Here is a 24,557-nt window from a genome sequence, read left to right as displayed (position 1 = left end):
ACAGGCTCTAATTTTTATTATAATATTAAAATATTACTGCATTGTAATTGCTTCATAATAATGAAATAAATACTGGCCCTGTTTACACAGTCCTACAGTACAATGAAGATCAGAGCTATCATGCAGCTGAACACCCCACTGGAATCCAATTATGAATTTCTGACTTGCAGCACAGGTCAAAACTCTTCCCTTAATACAGATGTACTGTTATACAAGATGTTGCAGAAATACAGGGCTTTATGTTCCTTAGCCTCATATTCACTTACTGCTACAAAACGTATGGTGCCAAGCCAGGGGCTTGGAGCCTCACCAGTTTGTGGAAGGAATTATGTGGTCCAGCAGCTTGCAATAGTGCAAGTGTATGTGACTCAGTGCTTCTCCCCAATCCGGATCCCTGCTTCCTCAATTCCTGTATATTGGTGTGATCCCACTGAATTAGACTACAGTAATGTAAATAAAGTCAGCAAAGTTTTGGTTGTTCCCTCTTGTGACTTCAACTTGGCTCTTTCAGCTCAGCCAAAACAGTGATTTAAAAGCCACCATTGCTTTATGCTGATGCACCGAGCTTTATTTGTCTTTCAAACATAGCAGATGCAGCCCAAAGTTAAAGCTTGAGTTCTCTATTTAATATAGGGGTGAAGTCAGTCACCAAAGAGAGGAACTCTAGGAGGTAGCTGCTTGGCAAAGGCAACTGAACCAGAAATTGACCAAACACTGTCACACTTTATGACTTAAATCTTTCAAGGGAGAATCGGTTTGCATATCAGATTCTAGAAGTGATTTTTGGTATTTTCTTTTTAAAGTACCTGACAAGTAAAAAAGAAGAGGGAGTGAGAAATGGTAGAGAACCAAAAGCTGGAAGACACCACCTCATGGCAACCAACCCAGTACCTGAAGAACTTATACAGAAGACAGGCAAGGAGATCTGGGCTCACAACTTCCACCTACCTTCGACCACTTTAATCAGCAGTGAATTGGGTGGGGTACCCTTAATCCCCAAATTTTTAGCTGCTTATGATTTTGGCAGTAAAGCATTTCCTACTGGCATCCATGTCCTAACAGGCCACAGCTGAATATTTTTATTTCATTTAACACATACCGTATTCTGGAAAATTCCCATCAACTTCAAAGGAAGCCTAAAAACTTAAGAAGTGTTCCGTTCTCACATTATCCGTGGCCATGTCTGTATTTATTTCACATGCAAGCCTTGGCATGCTTCAGGGTCCTGCTCCACAGATCACTAAGAACAGCACCTGGCGGCAACATGCCACAGCTCACACTCAGGCTTAAGCCTCCCTGTAAGGGAACTGGGTCATAGAGGTGTGGGAACAGGAAGGTCTCCTGCATATCATGACAAGTAGTAGGCTACCTGCTTGAGAACTTTCCCAGGGTATTCAACAGAGAACAGCTCTGTTGAAAATGCCAACTACATGAAAGCTCAAAAGGCAAACACTAAAAAAAAAGGGTACCTGAAAAGAAGCATGCACAGTTTGGTTTTGGGTAAATTGGAACTACCATAGAAACTCAATTATTGTTATTAAAAATTACTGTATGGACCAAGCCAAACAACAGTCACTCATCAATTCACAATGGAGAGCATGGCAACTATTCAAACTGACTTCTTCCTTTGCCCCTTACCAGGAATTTGAGGTTGACAAGTGCTGTTATGTCCACTTTTATCAGGGAGAATGAGAAAATAGTGACTTGACACATCCTATTTCCTATGGAAAATAAATTTTTAGCAGGTTGCAGTTCAGCAACCTTTGTATACTCAGTTGTCAGTGTGCACTGAAAGAACCAGGCCATTTTCCTCCTTTTTAATAGACTTTCTCTAATATTTCCATAGATATAATTGATATAGTGAATAGAAAATATCCTATGTCCAGCCTGGAAGTGAGATAATACAGTGTCCAGGTCCCGTGTCTTATCTCTGACTGTGATGTTCTCTGGGATATGTAGTCTTCTTCTGTAAGTTGCACATTCAGTAAAACTCTTCATGCTTTATATGATGTTATGATGTGGAATACCGATAGCAAAATTACAAAATTATTACACCATGAAAATCATGCACATATTTTTAACTACTACTGATCTTTTTTCTACATTTTCCTTAGTATTCTTTTAGCAGTAATGATGTTTGTTTTTACTTTCTTGTTTCTTTGGAAAATTTGCTTTCTTATAATGTTTTTTTAATTTGCTGTCTGTATCTTCATTTAGTTGTCTATTTTTAAACTATGCTTTTCTTTCTGCCTCTAAGTGCTCTTAGCCTTCTAGCTTATATATTTTCTCTGTGAGAAGTTGTATTGCCTCTGTCTCCATCAACAATAAGTAAAATTCCATGTTTTCAAGATACTGCTTTCCAATTATGTTTAGTTTCTACAAAGCTATTATGGAACCGAATTCACCACTGCACAATCTGGGCTTTTTGCTTTGTATTCAAATCGACTTAAGATTTAATAGCAACCCATGTATCAATATCCAATTTCTAAGGAGTCCCACTCATCTTCCAGGTGTTATTCCACTCATTTACGAGAGCTCTATCTGAGCAATTTCCACAGTACAATCTTCTACATTGCAAAATACTTAATTTCCTTTTAGGTATGACTTTCCACAAATAGCTTTCTTTCTCTACAAAATAGGAGCTCTATGAAAGCACAGATATTGTTTCACTCCCCTTCCCCCCCAATTTATTTATTTATTTTTGCTTCAGCTGTAAACTTTCAGATTTCTTACTGCAAATACACTCTATGTGACAACTGAACTGTTGAAGTTTTTTCACTTTGTCAGTCCACTTTTTTTGTAAGACTAGTTTGTCAGCCCAATCAACTGTGACATCACCTCTTTTCTCTCTAAAGCTTGCACTCTCATCCAAGCATGCTCTGCAGCCTAGCCAAGTAACACCGCTTCATCTAAACTCAAGCCAGACTCCTACTTGGTGTTTCTCTTCCAGTTCTACTCTCCAAATACTGTTGCAATCTGATTGCAAAATAGGGATCTTATAAATGCTAGAAAAAGCAAGAGTTGTTAAAAAATATAATCTTCTCTTTTATGTATTTCATGTACAATGAACATACATCTCAATTTCACTCCTTTTCAAAGAGTGTGACTCTTTGTTTTTTTGTTTTTTAGCAAAAACTAGTAATTACATATTTAATTGTAGGCTATTAAAGAGTATCCACTGACTCTGGTCCAAGATTAATGCGGAAAAAAAGAGTAGCTTGTTTTGCCAATCTTTCTTTTAAGAAACTTTTCCTTTCTGAAGAGATAAAATTCTCCTTTAATGCCTCCACCTAATGCATTTCTGGAGGATTCCAGGTGCAGTGGTAGTGCTTAGCTGCCATTCCAGGTTCTTCACTTCTTGCTTTTTTTCCTACATTTCTGACATTGGATGCTTGTTTCTTTATCTATCCCGTCTTCAGATATCAGTGTGCTCTGAGGCAGTTATTACTGAAAATGCTCAAGTTGGATCTTGTAACTATGATGAGTCTTTCTAACTAACAAACAAATCTGTAACAAGCATACGTAATACTGAAGCATGTGAGGGAAGGAGATTGCCCCTTGCCTTTCTCTCGCTGTTGAGCTGTTCTTGTTCAAGGGAATGTTACACTTCCACTCATATATTCAAGGTCAAATTATCCTTAACTTCTTTGCCTTCAGTCTGAGTCTAAAACAGGCTTTGTGGCCATAGGATGGAGATTCTTATGAGCACCAGGTCTCTTAAAGTGAAAAGGGAGCTATCCCTTTCTGCAAGAAATCCAACATATTTGTTGTTCTGGTTCTTTCAGACCTACCTTCAAACAGCACTATCCACTTTAAGAACACTGTTCTAACCTATTCAAGGCAGTTTATTAGAAGTCCTTTTAAAGCTATCATCTTCTCGATTATTTTTTTCTGATATCACAAATACATGTGAGGCCAAGTTTGGCCAGAAAGTGCTATCACAGTGCTACATGCCAACCCATGGATCCCAGTGAAACATTGGTGGGAAAAAAGCCACAAATGTTCCATAAAAATTAAGCTAAAGTCAAGCAGAAAAGACTTCTGGATTGATCATGTCTGAGGAAACTAGAAAAGCTCAGCTCACTCATTCTTGCAAAATGAAAACTGAGAAGAGATCTGATTACTTTGTGAAGACACATTAAAAAGACCTTGTTGAGCTAATGGATCATGCTGGCATAAAAACAAAAGTATTCTGAGAATAAATTTAGGCTGGAAATCACAGAAAGCATGCAAATCACCAGCTTCTGGAACAATCTCTCAATGAAGAGGCTGACAATAAAAACCTAACACTGTAAAACATTCTGGTCAGTTTATAAAAAATCATTTATCTGATGCACTGCCTGAGATTGGTCCCAGAATGTCAGGAGAGACAGTCAACCCCTCTGATCCCATAAGCCACATTCTCCAGTTCTCACAGAGCCATATGAACCAGACAGCTTCCAGAACATTTACTATTCCCTCGTGGATTTGGGCTGGATGGCCTCTGCATCCTAGCAGAAATTGTGCTCATTGGCTCATGCCACAAACCAATGCATCCCACTATCAAAATGAGTGTTGTAACCCTAGAATTTGAGTCAATTTTGTGTACAGACCAAAAACCCCAAGGTTTTCATCCCAAACCCTCACTATCGTGCAAACTGAGATGCAATGTTCTTGCAGTCCAAAGGCATTGGGGTATCCCATCTCCAGCCTAAAGAGAAGAAACATTTTATGGAATAAGAATGTGTCCTAGAGTAAGATTTTAAGAATTTTTTCTCTGATTTCCTGTTTTATTAGCAACAGTAATACTAAGAACCATAGCGAAAAGTGAACATCTTTATGCCAACTTATCATCAGCAGAGTGAAACACTGCACTGATAACTTGAGAGGCTGAGATTTAAGAGGCAATAGCAGCATTCAGGATCGTGCATTCCACCAAAGTCAAAACACTTACAGCAAGTAAGTGTCAAAACCAAGGATGTATGCCAGTTATTAATAGAAGATGAAGTTATTGCTGAGTTAAGAAGTAGCCTCAAGTTAGTACCATAATTAAAAACTGTGATTAAATATTAAGATGACTGAAAAAAAATTAAATTAAATTAAATTGTGAGCTGTCAAAGTTCCAAGTAAAAAAATCTGAGGACAGATTCCAGAAGCATCAGGAACATCCTTTTCCTTCCTTCTCCATTTCATGTTACTCCCCTTTCTAACATAATCTCAAAATTTCTTTCTCTTTTTTGAATAGGTTATCAAGGTTATTTTCACATACAATATACTTCTGTTTATAATATGCTATAATATGTGTTTGGAAATTGTTGAAGAAACCTTTCCTATGTAAAATAGAAAAAATGCGATAGTGAAAAGGAGGACAATCACTTCTGGGACAGAACTGCAATCAGCAGGAACAAAATAAGTGTTTGTGGAAAGAGTTAGGAAAGAAGAGAAGGGAAAGAAGAGTGATGTGGTTTGATTGTGGGTTATTTGGTTATCTAAATGTTGGGGCTTATTTCAAGATTTTTCCATATTCATTTTCTTTTCTGTTCAGAACTATTCTTAATTTGGGTAAGCAAAATCTTTTCTGTGTCATCTCATGGATGTCAGACTGCTATGACTTCCTTGGTGCTGAGGATAACCTAAGCAGAAAGGAAACTGCTGAAGCAAGATCAAGAAGGCAGCTTGTGTACCGACAACACAGGTAGCCAGAAGCTAGAGAATCCCATCCATAACAATGTCCTCTTTCATGTAGTTTTGTTGATGCTTTTTTGTTTGGTTGTTTTTTTTGGGGGGGGGGGGGGTGAAGAACAAAGTAAAAGGTTGACATGCATCCTAGAGACCCATACAGACAGTAGGTTAAAAGTCTTTCTGGGAACATGTGAGACTTGAGAGCCATTGTTAATCTGCCTGATCTTTGGCTAGCCTAGCGTTAGCAAGTAGTAGCCTACTTGCACTGCTGAGGCCATTGTGGAGAAGAAATGCAGATTGCCATGAGAAGTTTCAGTTAGATCAGTGTTTTCATGTGAGCAACAAGCCTTATTTTTCCTCGAAAAACTCACTTCTGGCATACATATGTGTGTGTGTGTGTATGCATATATATATATATATATACACACATGCACAGGTATTTTGAGGTGTAACATAGTGTTTTCCATGCCAGAAGTGAGTTTTATAAATATAACACACACACACACAAATATAGTCCTGTCTGCCACAACCTAGATGAAGATACTCAGATATTCACCTTCTGCAAGTGTTCTGTGTCCCTATTACTGGATGCTAACTCTAAAGCAATGCATTTAAGACAGTCATAGCTATAGTACAGAGTATAACTACATCCATGTACACAAGCCATGGCTGGCTAAGGCAAAATGCATTGCTGAATAAACTGCAGTAAACGTAAACTACATTTATGAGTTCCTTTCCCATCAAATTTTCCATAGATTATGGAAACAGCTCTGATGCACACCTACACATTAGTTTATAATGACAAACATAGAGTGCCCAGTGGATTGGTGGATACACCTGGGAGAAAACAGTACAGGTTCTGGTACAAAAAAATAGCTGGTTCCCAGACAAACCCCTACCTAGTTGGATGATTTCAAAAGGATGGTTGGGAATTCAGTAGAGGTGACAGGAGACTTCTCCCTACTTTTAACTCTGAAGACTGTCAGCCTGTGCCAGCACCGACATTCTGCTTAAGAGCTGGTGATTTTATGTCTAGAGATCTGTCATACAGGCTGCCACACAGCAGTCACACAGATGGAGATATCCACAACTTCACCATCATTGTCATGTTTCAGTCTTGCTTCCTCACAGCTTTAAAAACCTTGAGTTGCTGCATCTACAATTTTAAAAAGGATTTTGACAATGGAAAAACAGTGTTGGTTATGGTTTACTGGAAATTCCAAACACTTCTGCAAAGCCTGATTAAAAACGTGCCTCTGGAGTACAGGTACCTTTTTCTTTCCTGCCATATCTCTGTCAAGTGACATTTCATACTTTTTATCCACAAGTTTTCAGTTTAACCATTTATATCAACTTATTATGTGGCTTTGCACTCGTGTTAAGCATGTTTTTGCTGTGAAGATCTTTTTTATGTAAGTGCTCAGATGTCTATGGAAGTAGTAGTATCCTTAACTCGTTTTACAGAAAACTTTTACACTGAAATTCATTCCTGATCTGTGTGCCTTCATTCTACCATAAAATAGCAACCCATAAGCAAAACACATGCACAACTAGATTCTTAAATATAAACATCCAAGACTCCTTACACACAGGATTAGTGGAATGAGTGTTTTGCAAGGTTAGTAGCATACAGCTTTTTCTTTCTGACAGTTTCACTTGATGCTAAAATAGTATTTTTTTCCTTTTATCATTAAAGGACAGCTTTTTCTCAGGCAATATTAACATATATTCTTTTAGGGAAGAACAACAGTATATCATCTGTAACAATTCCCTGTTCTGAGGTTTTCAAATTATTCTTTTCCTACTCTTGGTAAAAAAGCATAAGTTATATATGTCAGTTTATTTGAATTCTTTAACATTAGCTTGCATTTATGCTGAGTGAAGCAAGACTCACAGCACCTCCAGGCAGCCAATGAAAAGACTACCCAAACACTCACTATACAGTCCACGTGCAGCACCCAAACATAACGGCAAAAAACTACCTAGTGAAGCATCTGCAGCAAAACATTGGTTTCACCAAATTTCACTATTGCTTTCAATGGAGTTTGACTTTTTTCCTCTTTTAATATACATTTTAGCAAAAGCAAAAATTCTGTCCTGGATTAAAGAAAAAAAAAAATACTGTTAATTTCTACTTTGTTCAGTGGCCTTTTTTGTAGCTGACAAAAGCTGTATTTTGTAGCTGTATGATTTCTCAGGAAGTCATAGGAATGCAGAATAGTGCCTTTGGGATCACATTAAGTAGTAATTGCTACTCCCAGAAAAGTACTCAACTCCAAGCCACACATCCAGAGAACAAGAGAAGCTGTGGAGTATCACAGTATCCCTCGTGTCCTTCCTCTTGTGTTTTCTGACAGTATGAAGAGAGATGACTATGACTAAGAAGACAGATGGCAAAACATAGTTCATATTCCAAAATACCAACTACAATAGGGCTGAACTATGTCAACAGAGCTCTGCTGATCTGCTTCCCTTTCTACAGGAAGAGATTGGAGAACAGCAGCTCAAGCACAACTGGTACTGCAAACAGTTAAGTCCTGTCATCTTATTCCAAAGTATAATTAGGTGTCCAAGTCTCTGCTTTCTCCATGCAACAAGAATGATGGGGCTAAAGATCCCTTCTGACATGGGTGTGGTTCAGTATGTACAGCCAACAGCCTCATTAACTCACACTGCAAGAGGACACCAAAACAAGGGTGAAGGATCACTCTTGGAGCTACAGAGGCTGCACAACCTTAAGGCCACATGCAGCTAGGTAGAGATATGATCTGAGCTCAGGCCTTCCATATGACTAAAGTCAGCATCCCAATCTCAGGCACAGCTTCTGCAACTCTCTCCCATCTAGTTCAGTGAGATAACATCTCAGAAGCTATTCTCATCAACCAGAAAACGGGCACAGTGAGGTTTTGGAAGGGTCCTGCAGCAGCCTCGTAAAAGTACTTTGAAGATAAAGTTAGAAGTCTGAGAAAACAGAGCACAGTGACAACATTTTCATAAGACTAGTGGTGCACACAATACACCAAATTGTTTTGTAAACAAATATAAAGCAAATGGTAGGCAGAAAAATTGGAAGAGCTGTTTGAGGGAATAGCAGCAATAGTAGTGAGAGTCTTTTTTCCTTAATCTTTTATTTAACCCCTCTTTAAGTACCGGAAGGAACGTATGACATGAAGGTATTGTTTTCCCCTTTGAAGTGAAGCTTAGTCCAAGTCAAATACAAAAATAAGCAACATATTTTGGCTTAGAATATAGGGTTGAGAAGGCTTCTTCTATTTGTCAATCAATATATATATATATCGATTATATATATTATATATATATATCGATTATATATATCGATTTATATATATATATATAAAAGGAGAGAGAGAGAGAGAGAGAATCTTACTGATTTTATGTATGAATACCAGTATACTTATAATCTCAAATCTTCCTGATACTTGTTTTTAAGTTGCTTTCCAGCTGACTTATCTGTGTCCACTGTGTTGTTGTACAGAAATAACTTCTCAAACTACTAATCAGTTTCATGAAAAAGATGTTATGCTTCTCTGGGTTTCTTTTACCACTCTGCATCATTGGTAAAAAGCATTTATATTATAATTTTAAATCCTGATCTTTAAGTAAACAAAATAGTTTCCTAATTATATATTTTGAATCACTTGATTTCACAATGAAGCTTTTAAATAACTATTCTAACTTGCCAAGAGTCCAAGATACTTGGACAAAAAAGACAAATTCAGATCTATATTAGGGTTATTAAAATCACAAAGTCATTGAGGTTGGAACAGACCACTAAGATCATCACTTCCAACTATCAACCCATCCCCACCATGCCCACTAACCATGTCTCTCAGTGCCACATCTACACATTTTTTTAACACCTCCAGGTACGGTGACTTCACCATCTCCTAGTTCCAATGCCTTACCACTCTTTCTGAGAGAAAATATACCTAATATCCAACCTGAGATATTAGGATACATTTTGGACTTTCAAGTCTGGGAAAGGGAAGAGGATTAAATAATTATGTGCAGACTCAAAATCAAGACAAAGCAATAGCTTCGGTTATGTAACCAGGAACAGGTGTTTTTCATCTAACATAGCTGACTAATATGGGATATCATTAGTCTCTTTGAAGATCCTCCAGATGATGTTAAGTAGACTTTAATTTGGCCCAAAATTCAAAGCTGGAGTTTTTGAAGGCTAAAACTTCACTGCCATACATTTAATTAAGAATCACAATTCTTTTGGCTATTAATCCCAAGAAGAAATATCCTGAAGTAATGAAATCTACCTACCATTCTTTATGATAATTAACTTTGAACACATCCAGGCATGGGGTTTTGCTGTTGTTGCTCACAGAAAAAGTGTCATTATGGATCTACAAACATATCAAGTAAATTGCTTACAATCATCAGTTTTTTTGAAATAAACCTTTTTTTTTTTTTTTTTTTTTTTTGCAGAGTACAAGCAACCTCTACCAAGTGCTACCAGCCCCATGTTCACACTTGTACAAAACTCCACACAAACAACACATTTCTAAGCTGACTTTTTGTCTTTGTTCTTTGCTTGCAAATCCACGCCATAAGCCATAATCAAAGATGTGGCTCCAAGGTTAAGCCTAGAACACTGCCTCAGAGTGTTACTTTGCAGTAGTTAAAAAAGATTTCTCCTTAAAACATTATGGACAATCAAAGGAATTTCATTTTTACACTTAAGAACAGCACGTCCCATAGAACTGAGAGTGCAGACTTGCAGAATGTGGAAGACATGTCAAATAGCAATTTTTAAAATCCTTCTCACTGTTTCATAACATAGAACAGATTTTTTAAAATTAAAATTGAATATTGATTAATTAATTAATTAAATATCCTTGCAGTGCAATTGATTTATTTCAAGAATCAAAGACAGCTGACCTTTCTGTGGGCTGACATTACTGTTTCAGAGAGGAGCAGTAAAATAAATAAAAAGATTTTTCTTTGCGAATTACCTGCATTTTAGCAGAAGGATTAAAGTACTGATCTATAACTATGTCGCATTTGTCTGTCTTTTACTTCTAATGAAGTGAATGCAGTTGCTTTAGTCAAAGCACAGAAAGGACTTTAGCTCTTTGAAGAACAGGGGAATAGAAAGCTGCAGAGATGTGCTGAAGTCAGTTTGACCCAACTCAGTAAGGGCAAGATAAAAAGTTTGTTGCAGAAAGCTCAAATCCCAGCCATCCTCTGTCTTACAAGAAGGTCTGGGAGTAGAAAGGCACCTCCAAAAAACTGCAGTCCAGTATCAGGAAAACTGAAATCAAAACCCCAGCCTCCTGAAATATGACTTCTGCATTGTCTCTTCTACCACCCTGACAGAGATCTTGGTCAGCTAAACTTCCTGACCCTACAAGCTATCAACCAAACTTTTCATATAGCTGAGAATGTACTGATCATGCCTGAGACTGAAGAGAACACAGTTGGGAAAGGGTAGTACCTTCCCAGAGCCTCTCCCCACCCTTTTGTTTTATATACTGAAGTACACAAGAAACAATGCCTAGAGCAGGAACTATTCAGTCCAGTTAGATAAAGGAGGCAAAAAGCAAATACAAGGGTATATTGTCTTCATAATCATTTTACACACAAACTGTGGAGCAAGAGAAATTAAGTGCCCTGCAAAGGGGCAGAGCAGCTCTCACCAAGATGTATTTTGACCTACACTACACATTGCTACAGTGTAACATATTTTATTTACTTAAAAAAGGCAGAACTGAACTGTTAGTAAAGAAATTTCTGGATCCTTACCCAAACTCCTGGGAACATGAAAGAAGAGGGGCAAGGTGGAAAAAAATAAAAGAAATCAAACTTGGGCTAGCCTACTGCAGAATCCTTGATTATAGTACACTACATCTTTTAAACCTGCTTTTTATCTTTACTGGCAAAGACACAAGAACATCTCTCTCCCAGACTTCTCTGACCTCTGTAAGAAAGGTGTGCTCACTTTGAGTAAGTCAAAAATGATGCACGCACAATTTTATGTATTTGCTCTAATGTTCCATGTAGTAATAATTGTGTCAAAACATAAAATTGCTAAAAAATGGCCTTGACTACTTTAAATCACATATTTGTTTCTTCCCACTACTGAAAAATACAGATGTAATAAATAAAACAGTGGAAGGATGCCAAATAAGTATTTTTCTTCATGTCATATTGTGGATCACCACATTATACTGAAGATCTCTGTATTATAGGCTGTAAGAATTGGCCTGCCAGCATTGAGCAATGTCCTCCTCTTCCAGAAGTAGATAGAGGAAGCAAATCCTCTCTTTGATTGCATAGTAATAAAAATGGGAAGGGGTTATTCATATGAGGAAATTAAACTACTATGTATCTTATCTGTAATAATTAGTCATACTAAAATAAAAGGAGAGCATTAATAAACTATTTAATCTCAATGTGATGCCTCTACTTCTCAAACAGGCTTTGTCAGTACTGCTTAGAAGTTTTTTAGGCCTCATATCTTACAGTTAGTAGGAAATAAAATCCATCTTTTTTTTTCACTCAAGTGTCTTCAAATCCTATTTAATTATCTTGCCCAATTTTCAGCTCTCCCATGGTCTGTACATGGTATATTTCCAAATTTAAAATGTTGATCACAGTAGAATTCTGATGAATACAAGAATACCATACCATACACGTGCATACACTAAAGATAAATATGTTTAAATAGTTCTATAAACTAAGTCCTTACACCTGTATATATATATTAATGTGCCTCCTGAGCTATATAAAATTATAAAGTTTGAAGACCAATGGAATAATGGAATGGAGATCACAGGAATAAACCATCATCAGTCTGGCAGCAGCGTGATACAGGCAGTGCAGAAATACTAGTGAACAGCTGGTCAATTACTGCCAATTCCACAACAGCCTTCTACTTCTTTTCCTTACCTTTCAAACATGATAGCTATTACAAATACCAGAAATACTTTTTTTTCTATTCTCAGCCAAAATTTCATCTCAATTTCTCCTGTATTGTCAGAAAAAGAAGTTGAGGTGTTGTGAAATCAGGCTGTTTCTGATTTTTCTTTATTTCTGCTCTTATCCTCACCTTCCTCATTTTTTGCAACTCATGTCTTGAAAACACTGCAATAACAACAATAACACTGAAATGTTATGGAATAAAATATCTGTTAGACACAACGTTGAAACCACGTCTGATGTTGGCTCATAAGCATTATGTGTTATTTTTCATAGCAAAGGCTTTTTGTGCTACAGTCTGTAGTTAGTATTTACCTCCACTTTCCTTTTACATGGTGCACCAACTCTCCTCAGAGATGTACTCTGATATACCCTTCAGATTTAATGCCAACCATACAGGAAAGGACTGTGTCCTACCAATCCAAGTCCATGTGTGAAACTCCTATTTAAGAGCGGAGGGAGGATCTACTTCCTTCACTTTATTTTGAAAAGTACTTTTTGTTTTTAAATATAAATTCAGTTCAGTTTCACCCAATAGATATCACACATCTGCTCTGAAGTTATTGTCACCCATTAAATAAAATGCAGATATAGTACCACTGTGTTGCTTCATTGTGCTTCTTTACTAGCATGAAAATTATTGACACTGTACTTTTTTCTCTTTAGTGTTCTGGCATTTAAAATCATGACTGCACTATAGGTTATCCAGCATAGTAAATCTAAGAATGTTTTCCATTTGGCAGCAAACTAACAGGAAGCAACACCTTATTTCCCAGGTGATCCTGCAGTCTTTTTCAAATTCTAGCTAGGTAATTAAATTCTGCCTGTCTGAGGCCTCCTTCTGACTCTGCAAAAGTATTCTTCATTTATCATGAGCAGTCCATAGCGGTGCTGCAGGCTATGGAACAGCTACACTTGGGTTCTATGGCTGCCCTAACAATTCAGTATAATTTACCCAAGTTGTTAGCTTCCTAAAAATTCAAAACTGCTCAGTCTTCAGGTATAGGGATAATGATTAACTGGTTATCTAAAGCCTTTAACATTAGTCAGTAAGTAATGTTAAGATAATCTTGGTGAAAAGAATGTTAGCACTGATACTTGGAGAGAGCAGAAAATGAAGGAACATCTAAGAGAGAAATCACTATAATCAGTAATTCCAACCTCAGCATTTCCGTGCTGTGTGCACACCTTATATCATTGAAAGGAATATATGATGAAGGATTTAACTAATCCAAGGAAATTTAGTCATTAAAAAAAAACCAAACCAAACCAAAAAAAAAAACAGACAACAAACAAGTATTTTGAAAGGCATAATTTCAGAACAATTAGGCATTTCAATAAATACAAATCTCACTCACTTTCAGAAACATAGAACCATATAAAGTGATCCAAAGGAAACACTTATCCATGTAAACAACTGAACTGCCTTAAATAATCATGTTCCATTAGATGGTATTAAATGTTCAATTACAAAGACAAGAAATTTATTCCTAATCCTAAAATATTATTCGAGATCATGTTGATTCTTACATTTGGTGAAGATTTCAGATAGACAGGTAGAAGTAGAACATTTCATACTTGCAAATGAAACACATTTGTACATCACATCCCCTAACGTATCCCTAATTCAGAAATATGTTATGCAAGATTGTTGTCTGAATCAAGCAGAATAGAAATCACAGAATCACACAATTGCAGGGTTTGGAAGGGACCTCAAGATATTACAAGTCCAACCTCCCCGCTAAAGCTGGCATCCTATGATAGGCTGCACAGATAGGAATCTAGACGGGTCTTAAATATCTCCACAGAATGAGACTCCACAACCTCTCTGGTCAGCTTGTTCCAGTGCTCGGTTTGTATGGTACTTCCTATGTTCAAGTTTTAGGTCATTACTCCTTGTCCTATTGTTACACACCACCAAGAAGAGCCTGGTCTCATTCATTTGCCTCCTACATCATCTTTAGATATTTATAAATATTAATCAGATTCCCCCTCCCCCCATCTTCTTTTCCTCAGGCTGAACACACTCAGGTTACTCAGTCTTTCCTCAGATGGGAAATGCTCCAGGCCCTTAATCATCTTTGTGGCACTCCAACAGACACCTTCTAGGAGATCCCTGTCTTTATTTTTATTTGGGGAGCCCAGAACTGGATGTAGTATTCTAAATGTGCCCTTACCAGAGTAGACAGGGAGGATCACCTCCCCTGGCCTGTTGGCTACACTTTTTGATACACCCCAATGTGCAAACAGATTTTTCTATTTTATGCAGTACAGTATAAGTTTTTTTCCTCAGTCTTCCTTTTTGGATAGGATTTTCCTTGAGGGCTTGAGAAAACTTCCCAAAGCTTATATACCTGTTGATAATTCCCCAGGAAGAAATAGATATATTATTTACAGCAGGACTACTTACACTAATGTGATTAAGTGAAAGTATGATTTAAGTGATTGTTTGGATAAATACCCATCTACTCCACATTTTCCTAATTTCCATGCTCCAACTTAACCATCACATTTTTATAAGGAAATAAATATGCACAGTATTACAGTCAAATTTATGATCATATCAAAGGAGATGTCCAGCTTGCCAAAGAATCATTCTCAGTACTAGTCTACAGAATAACTGACAAATTTTCCTAAATAATACTGTTCAGATGTAGCAACTCATCAACTCAATCAACTCATACACAACTTTGTGTCTAATCAGACTTTAATATGAAAAAAAAAAAAAAAATTTCAAAAGAACTAAAATAATATACCATTATTTATAACTGATGCATATGCCATTGAGGCCTTTCTTCGATGTAATTAATCAGTTAATTTAATTATCTCCTTCTCACCTCAAGCCATGGAAACTGATTAGAAATACCAAAGTTCAACTAAATTAAATACTTGTGTATGGTATCAGTACTTACAGTAGAAATTATGTCTTGCTTGTGGGTTCCTCATTTGGTGATGTAATATTCAGAAGTCACCATGCTTTCATTCTTAGATAAGGCATCTCCTTCATGGCTTTCTTTAAGTAATCTTCTGAAGAAGTCATCACATCACAACATACCTTCTGATTCACACAAATGCTTTTTCCTTATTTCCTGCCCAAAATACTCAATGCACACATAAAAGGAAATCAGTAAGTTACTAATTATGATATAGGGCACTTACAACATGTTTCATATCTTCTAAGTACTTTATAAATGACAGCTGATTGAAGAAGTTAGGAAACACCTAGAAACGTGCACCAAAATTACCTGGAGTCCCCTAAAAGACTGAATAACTCCATCTCACATATTCCAAAGGCTTTAAAACATCACCGCTTCTTTACTATAAATGAATAGATCAAAATGTGCAATTCTTCAAAGAAGGAAGAGTTACATTGCTACAAGTTCTGACAGCAGGCTCTCAAGCATCTTCTCTCAACTGTATCAACAGTTATTGATTAGGGCAAAGAAGGGAATAGCACTCTACAGCAGCGTTGATTTTGTTTTCTGTATTTATTTATTTATTTTTAGTTTTGTATCTCCTCTACCTGTTCTACCTTTCCATGTCATGCAAGTCTCAATTTTAGATCAGGAAAAATGATGCTGAGGTATTTAGGTCCCTAGTTTCAGTTGCTCATTGATTTGCCAAGTTCAGAAGGTAAAGGTATATTTACATTTTCTGTAAATTCTTCCAAAAATGTAGATAGCACAGATATTCATACTCTAGAAATCAGAGATTTTAAACTTACACAGAAAAACTGTTAGTTACAGTACTTGTGAAAATGCAAATGTCATAGTAGTCACCTAATAAAATAGACAAGAGAAACACAAATAATGTGGTGATATGCTAGTAATATAATCTTATTGTGGAATTTCTGATATACCATCTAAAATATGTGAATATATGGTGAAGTGTTAGGAGAAAGAATATGACTCCACTTGTAAATACAGATATCCAGACACGAACAAAGGAGTATTATGCTCAATATAATACAATCTGGCCAGTCTTTGGACTTAATTTGCAGCCAAATGTTTTGAGTATGCTTGATTTCTGATCCACTACTTATAATTCCAATTCTTTTATGGAAAATGGATGAACTCTCCCAGATGAAAAGATAACTCTTGGATACATGCTATATGTATATATAGATAGTTAGATATAGTTTCTGAAGACAGAGTACTTAGAGGGGACTCAGACTCATTCACATTCAGTTAAACAGGAAGATTCTTCATGAATTTCACAGGTTGGTGATCTTGCTTGGACTCTGAAAACTGACCCATACATGACAGCATTAAAGCAATTACAGTCCAGTTATATGATGCCATCTCTCAAGATTCTTATAGAAATTCCTAATGTGAATATGCTATATTTAAGACCCTGCAAGAGATACCTCAATAGTTTCACATACCAAGCTCGCACAATTTTCTACCAGGAGCTCTAAAATATTAAACATTTTGCTTAAAACCCTACTGTTTAAAGTCAGGCAAACATTTTAGAACAACATTTTTCCCCCCCTTGATTTCTTGATCTTTTGTTTATTTGCAATGAAGCACTGGAAACGTGAATCACTATTGACAGAGACCAAATATATAATAATATATATATAATGATATATATAAATATACTATATATAAATATATATATTATACACACACACACACATATATATATATATATATAATCTTTTCCATTAACTTTAAAAATACTTACAGGAGCCTGATAGCTAAGCATGAGAACAATTTGCAGCAAGACTTAGCTACATATTATTTGCTGCTAAGTCACTAGTCACTCTTCAGAAAATGTTTTCTATGTTGTGAATTTACAGTACAAGATCCCAGTTTCTCTGTAAGTAACAACTTTCAGTAACTATTTAGATAAACAATGCTCCTCTACTGCTGTTTAATCTGAAGCAATACAGGTATTTTAATACAGCTTTCAGTAAATCTAATAAAACATTCAAATGTTATCACCTATGAACCAAGAAACCTACCTCATAGAAAACCAAGTCTCAGGAATTTTTGGTCTAAAAATAAGTTCCTGGAATTATAAGTAGCATCAAAGATAGTCAAAACAAGCCCAACACTGTGATCTAAAAGCATGAATTATCAAGAAATTCCCCATGGCATGCATTTCTGCTCTAATTCTGTTTTGATTGCTTTGCTTTACTCTTTATTTTTTCACTCACAAATGCATTTTCCTGGTTTCCACATCTACAAAAACGCTTTCAGATGATTTAGTCTCTCTATTTAAGCCATTTTTTGATCATTTGATTATTACACAAGAATACAATATGCCTGTTCTCCTTTCTGTACATTGTGTAACTTGTTTCTGTAAGCAATTGCCACAGCTTTATATAAATCTAGTGTACCTGCACTTGGTACTGATGATAATTAGGAATGTATGAAATAAATTCCCTTAAGATTAATCTGTTGCGGATAATGAAGATTTTATAGTGCAAGTCCATGATGGGAGAGATTCTGTCTCCATAAATCAGAGACAAACTAGCATGTTTCCTTAAAATTCTTAGAGTAATGGTAATTCTGCTGGGTTATCTCCAGAGAATTAGGGTAGATGAAAATCTCTTTATTTTCATAAAATAGTGCAAATGTCACTAGTGGTCTAAGACTACACAGCCAAAACTCTGTTGTCTCTCCATCTGCAACCTTTGGTCACTTGAATTTCCTAGAAAATGAATAAGTATTATGGTTAGTAGGTGTTATCAATTTCCATTCCATCCTCATTGTTTATTTCCTGTCTCTTTTCCCTACCCTCTTTTCTCCAAAAAAAAAAGCGTTTTTCAAGGTCTCCTCAGCCTCTGTTGTAGAATACACTTACATCAGAAAACAATGCTAGGTAGGATAACTTTTGATTGTAGAAGAAGAAAAAAAAAAAGAAAAAAAAAAAGAAAAGAGAAAAAAAATGCTGCAATCAATTCTGTAAGTTTTCTGCTTTAAGAAGTGCCAAGGAAGCCCCATGTTTTAAGCATTTATCTCTGTTGTGGCTTTAATTCCCTGTGTCAACCGGGATTTGCAGTTGTGAATGCATTTATTCTAATAGAGTTCAAAAATACTTTGAGACCTTCAGAATAGATTCACCTTTTCCCCTTTTTAGTTAAAGCAGTTAATTCCAAGTTTATCTTTTTGATTCAACGTTAGAACAAAAATTACAGCTAACTAGTATTGTTTACCACAAGCAAAACATCTCTTTCAAATACTGTGCATGCGCATAGCAATCTAAGCATTTGACCACAGTAGAAATATGTGTATGCCTAATCTAAGTGCGGACTCTGAAGTATTTTCCCTAATGTATCAGAGAATGTTGTTACTGTGCTACTTGAGAAAACATCCAAGGTTTCAAATGTCTTTTTGGTCTTGCACGATCAGATATAAACTTGTTGACGCTATGTAACAAATAAAACAAATTACTCAGATTGCCTTCTCAGAAGGCAGCAATAAAAGCCTTTCCTGTTTACAGAGTTCAACAAAGTTCAGGTGCTTGTCTCACACCTAAGGCATGGAAAGCTGCTGAAAAAGGGGAGCAGGAAGAACTTGTTGGTCCCTCTGCATATCACAGGACATTCAGCACTGGATCAGTTACTATAAATGCCGAGCTAAAGACATACTCTTACTTCCTCAGCTGGAGTAGCTGGCCTCAGTTCCTAGTGAGAAAATGGGCAAGGCAAAGCTGCTCACTTCATGTTTCATTTTGCATCATAGTCTGTGTGAGATGAAGTAAAAAAGCAATCAGTTCTCAGCAGCTTCACCACAAAGTCAAACAGGTGAATTATGGGCTTTGCTGGAGTTGACTTCAGCTGCATTCTCTGACTTCATCCTTAAACAGCAAGGAGTGCTCACACATTGGTTCCCAGTGAACCAGCACTCAGGAAAATGTTGTTTGCTACCACTCAGCTCCAGGTTCTCAGGTCTCTTATCCTACAGGTAAACTGTAAACATGCTAATGCAGGAATTGCAGAGGCAAATTATTCAGCATCTGAGCAAGCAAGCCTTAAATGAGCTCATGTAAATAAGTCAGAAGTATATTCTTTGACTAAATCTGAAGATCTCTTTATTTAAACACTAAATGCCTTCCTTATTTAGATAAAGACAGCAACTCCTCTTCCCTGAGAAGATGCAATTTTCTAAAATTGTAATGTTTTATGTATTGATACTAGCTATAGCACTTATAAGTTTAATGAAAAAGTGCACAGGTGAAAGAAGGAGTGACATAATTAGACTGATTACTTTCTACAGATTCAAATAAGATACCTTAACTGTGCCAAACCTGGAAGAAATAGGAGTCAAACTTGTCTACCTTCAGTCCTTGGATCACACATCTGTTACAGAGAAGTCATGCAATGACTTAGGAAAGGCTCACTTACTGATACTGTTGGAAGGCAAGCATTTGTACATATGTACCTTATATTCAACAAAATCATAGGCATAATCACAACAGCGGCACCACTAACACCAGGTACAATGAAACCAACTGAGCTGATGAGTTTGTTTTCATCTAAGACACAGGGAAAAAGCCACAGGAACTGAGTTGTGGATATTAGTTGCAAAGCTGTTTGTAGAGGCATAGATGTTCACCTACCAGTGTTGACACAGGAGGTATTGTTGCACAGTAAGCTGCATTGAAAGTAGATGGTGACAAACTCAAAGTAAAAGAGAAAATCCTTTACATTGTGACAAGAATTTACAAGATCCAAAATTAATTTAGGCATTGTGTGACTATTTTAATGTCTAAGAATACAAAAAATTACGTAGTTGCTATAAAAGTTAGAAAAGAAATCAAATAATTTGTATCTATTTTAAATAAGATTTTCTTTGTTAGCATTTAAGATAAGGAATCATGAAAGGACAAAAGGGTGGATATAAAGAAATGGCATGGGAATGCAGTAACACAGTCAGAAAGACTATGAAGTTAAATGAGTTTGAAAAGCAAAATAAAAAAAAAAAAGTCAAGAAAAAGCTCTATTAATACTTCAGAATTAAGTGAAAAACAAAGGGAAGCACAGATCATTACTTCACAAGAGAAGGAGAGAACAACAGATGACTCAGAGCAGGCTGAAGCATAAGGTAATAAGGTAGACTACTCAATTAACATAGCTGCAGTTTTACCTCACTGAGTTGGAGTTCCCCCCAAGGGCAAGACACCCTATGTTGCCATGGAAAATCCACATGGCTGTGAGGTAGCAAGACTGGCAGTCACAAAGTTGGTGTTAAAATGGAATATATGTTATGGCCATAAAAGATCTAGGAAGGAAAAAGGGAGCAGATTCAGCCATTTTACAGGAACAGCATGGCATAAAGATGCACTGGGTTTTAGGGAGAAGGATGGTATTATGACAGCAACTTGTGTTTCTGTGAAATGCATTCTCATTTTGAATGCTATCCTATTGATCTCAGAAATAACCTCTTAGATAAGAGAAGGAACAAGTGCTCATGAAAACAGCTGCTAATTTGGATAAAAGGGAGAAATAAAAGAGAGAAATTTGAGACAAATGATTCCATTCCAACCTGTTTTAGTCAGGCTTTCAGCTACTGGCTGTATTTATTCTTTTTTATAAGATCATCCTACTCCAAAGAACACTGAAACAGTCCTTTCTGAAGTAGCTAATCTATGATTGTATGTCTGCAAGCTGCCAAATTCAGCCTAGCAAGGGAAGGATTATAGGAGCTGGATTATTTTTCTCATGGATCACTGGGAATGGGATGGACACTGCCTGCAGCTAGGTCAGCAGCAACTCACTGTGCTCAATAGATCTGTAGAGACAGGATCAATTTGGAGACTGTAAGACTGTATCACTCAAAAGAGACAGCCTAATTCAATATCCCTAGCATGAAAATAGAATTATTTACTGTCACTTTTCAGAAAGCAACTAGAACTTTTTTTTTCCCCATTACATGAGAGCACACTTGAGTTATAGAAAACATGGGTGCTTTTGTATACTTGAGGCAGATGGCTAGCTGCTGCATCTCAGAAAAAACACAGAGCTGTGTGTTAGAAAAACAATATTCCATAAGTTAGTCTTTAAATATTTATATTTCAAATAGGTGAAACCAGACAGTCAAATATCTTGCACATGTTGTTTGCATTAGATTAAGCTGTTTTGCTTTATGATGGGAATATGACATTAGGGAATGATAATGAGCCCTTCTGAGGAGTCTGATTGCCAACCAGGTAGCATCTCTGGAGGAAGGCTAGCTTCCTAAATTGCTCACAATCCCAGCACTCACTCAGTATCTCTGCCAGAAGGCTCAAAATCTACACTGGGATTATAGCGGGGTAAGAAATCTTATTCATGAGACATCAATGTGTGAATGGGCTGCAGCAAACATTGATCTAACATCTACTTTTCACTCCCAATGCTGCTGGGCAGAGTACTGCAGAGAGGGAGGATGCTCTGGACATCTCTGGCTGTCTACATCTGAAGGGAGTTAAAAGCTCTGTTGTCCTTTTGGAAAGACTGGAATTAGTGGCTCTTCCATTGACAGCACGAAGAAAATCCAAGCCTGCAAGCAAGATGCCTATTACTAAATATAATAATTACATTAATAGATGGCTATTACTGATGTACCTCAGCCTTTCTAATGACTTCATAAGCATGTGCAACAAAATGGCTTCTATTTCCCACAGAGTTAAACGTCGAATTTAATGGTCTGAAAGATAAATAAGAACTGAGAAGTACAATCTATGCTAGCATTCAGTATCCATGAAAAACAAATGTTCTCCATTGCAGTTAAACAGCAGGCATTATATATTTTCAGACCATAATCCAAAACTTATTATAATCTTTGCCCTGAAGACAGGACTAAACTGAAGTAATTCCAATCATTTCCATGCAAAGAGGAGAGAATCACTGCTCAAATGTGAATCTGAATAATTCTGTACCCAAATAACTCAAAAGGACAAGGTGGTTCAAAGTTGTTGTGAAATGCATAATTCTTCCACTGACTTATAAGCAACTGGATCTTAATGTAATTTGCTTTCAGCAAACAGATTGTTCAAAGCATTAATTTCTTTATACAATGAGACGAGGACTGGTATGCTGGAGGAGAAAGAGAGACTTGATTCTTCTCCAGTGTATCACGTGATAGAAGAGTTGGACAAAAAAATAGATCCTGTCCCCACATCCTCATCTAACACGCTAGCTCCACAGTCCAGAAAAGATTTTATAAAGATATAGGGGTGCTCTCTCACTCCTGTGCAACATTAACATATATTTCAAGGGCAGCAACAGTCCCATTGAACAGGAAGGAAGATATACATGTGAGGATGAATACAAGAGATGACTCCATCTCTACTAAGCAGATCACAGCAATGTGGAGAAACAAGCTAAACGCAGGGCAGCAAAACAGCAGAAGCTTTCCTGCCTGTTTTCTCTGACAGAGCCTTTTGTAAACTAAGGTGGCTGCACCTTCTACTGGTGTGCAAATTGCATCCCTCTGACCCTCTGCTCACCTCACTTTACAACCTGTTCCTGCATTTCATCCAAATATTGCCAGATTACCAAAACAAACAGCCAAATTATCACACATATTCCAAAATCCACTTCAAGGCTCTAAATGTAACAATGCAATAAAATGGTACCTATTACATTACATTAAAAATCCAAGCACCTAAAAGCATGAAAATGAATAATTAAGATCATCAGCCTTCTGCTGCCCACAATATGCCTACTTTATGCCTGTTTCATCACAATGCCATTAACTGTCACAGTTTGATTGTTTTTAAAATGTATAATTTTGTTTCCTTGATGTCAGTAGCTAAATGTGTTCACTGAGAAGAGTAGGATCTGGACGGAAGGTACCTAGAAACAGCTTCATTAAAGTTATTAAGGAAACATTAAGGAAACAAAAAAATAAAAAATAAAAAGGAAATATTGTTCAGCTTTCAAAAATAGATTGTATTGAATATTGCCCCTTGGCTTTTACTGACGTCTAATAGGGAATGAAAGGCACAAGGCACATTAACCCATAAAGCAAGCGAGTCTGACAGAACCTGAAAGCATAAGCTGAAAATACGAAGATCATCAAACATAGGATGGCCCTATAGCCCAGATACAGGACTGCTATAGAACAGCCAAAGACACGATAAACTTCAAAATGGATGACCCTCCCCACCACAAAAGTCACAGCATTTTTCACCAAGTTTCTCTTGCACTAAGTAATCATGTCATGTTTTCAAGTGGAAGACGTGAATTAACTGTTACTGTTAATCAAGAACATCCAAAATGGAAAGCCTAAACTGACATCTTTCTTATACTATAGTTACAATTCAACCAGACCAACCTGAAGTTTAAGGATATAGCTGAAATTAAAAGGTTTGAATAAACATTCATACAAATAATTATAATGCAACATTAGTCAGCTTTGAATTCTCAGTCATTTAACTGGCAAGAGACATGGGGTGGAGACAGACATGGAAAACATTTCAGAACTTCATGAACAAGTCTGAATTTTTCACTCTCAAAAGCAAGAACTGGAACCAGCAAGCATGTTCTTTTCAGAGTCCATGGGAACCATGCAATTCACATCAGCCCTGTTAGAATATAACCTGTGTAACCACCTAAGCCAGGGACTGAAACGTCAAGGCAGAATTTTGCAGGTTTGCCCTTGCACAGCCTTCCTGATTTGCTTCTATTTAGGCAGGACCTGATCATATTATTGGAACCATTATATAAAGGGAGAGAAGCACAGCTTTAAAAGGGTTCAGGAGTGGTGTGGATAAATACGTGAAGAAGTTGAAAACCTTAGCATTGACTTCACAAGCTGGAAGAAAACAAATCAAACTAAATTATTCATCCAACTCCAATCATTGATTAAATCTATAGCTGGTGGCTGAGGGCTCAAGCTGACAGATTTGCAACAGAATAAAATTTACTACCTGAAATATTTCCACTTGGCACAGCAAGCTGCAGTTTCTTCTTCTCATTTTTGAGATACACTTGGTTAATATCTCAT

The 24,557-nt window shown here is 36.7% G+C and overlaps 1 protein-coding gene across 1 annotated transcript in view; it reads right to left on the bottom strand.

Moving 5' to 3' along the window:
* The window catches only part of KCNK2 (potassium two pore domain channel subfamily K member 2), a 120,641-nt gene that overhangs the window by 83,388 nt on the left and 12,696 nt on the right, over positions 1–24,557 (bottom strand). The window contains exon 2 of the mRNA XM_085542930.1: positions 15,528–16,862. Coding sequence (XP_085399056.1) covers positions 15,528–15,561 — 34 coding nt within the window. The 5' untranslated portion in view covers positions 15,562–16,862. The remainder of the gene's footprint in view (positions 1–15,527; positions 16,863–24,557) is intronic.

Source organism: Coturnix japonica, chromosome 3 (assembly GCF_054131305.1).
Source record: "Coturnix japonica strain WE chromosome 3, WE-NBRP24, whole genome shotgun sequence".
Lineage (NCBI taxonomy): Eukaryota > Metazoa > Chordata > Aves > Galliformes > Phasianidae > Coturnix > Coturnix japonica.
This window is presented reverse-complemented; position numbering and strand designations above follow the sequence as displayed.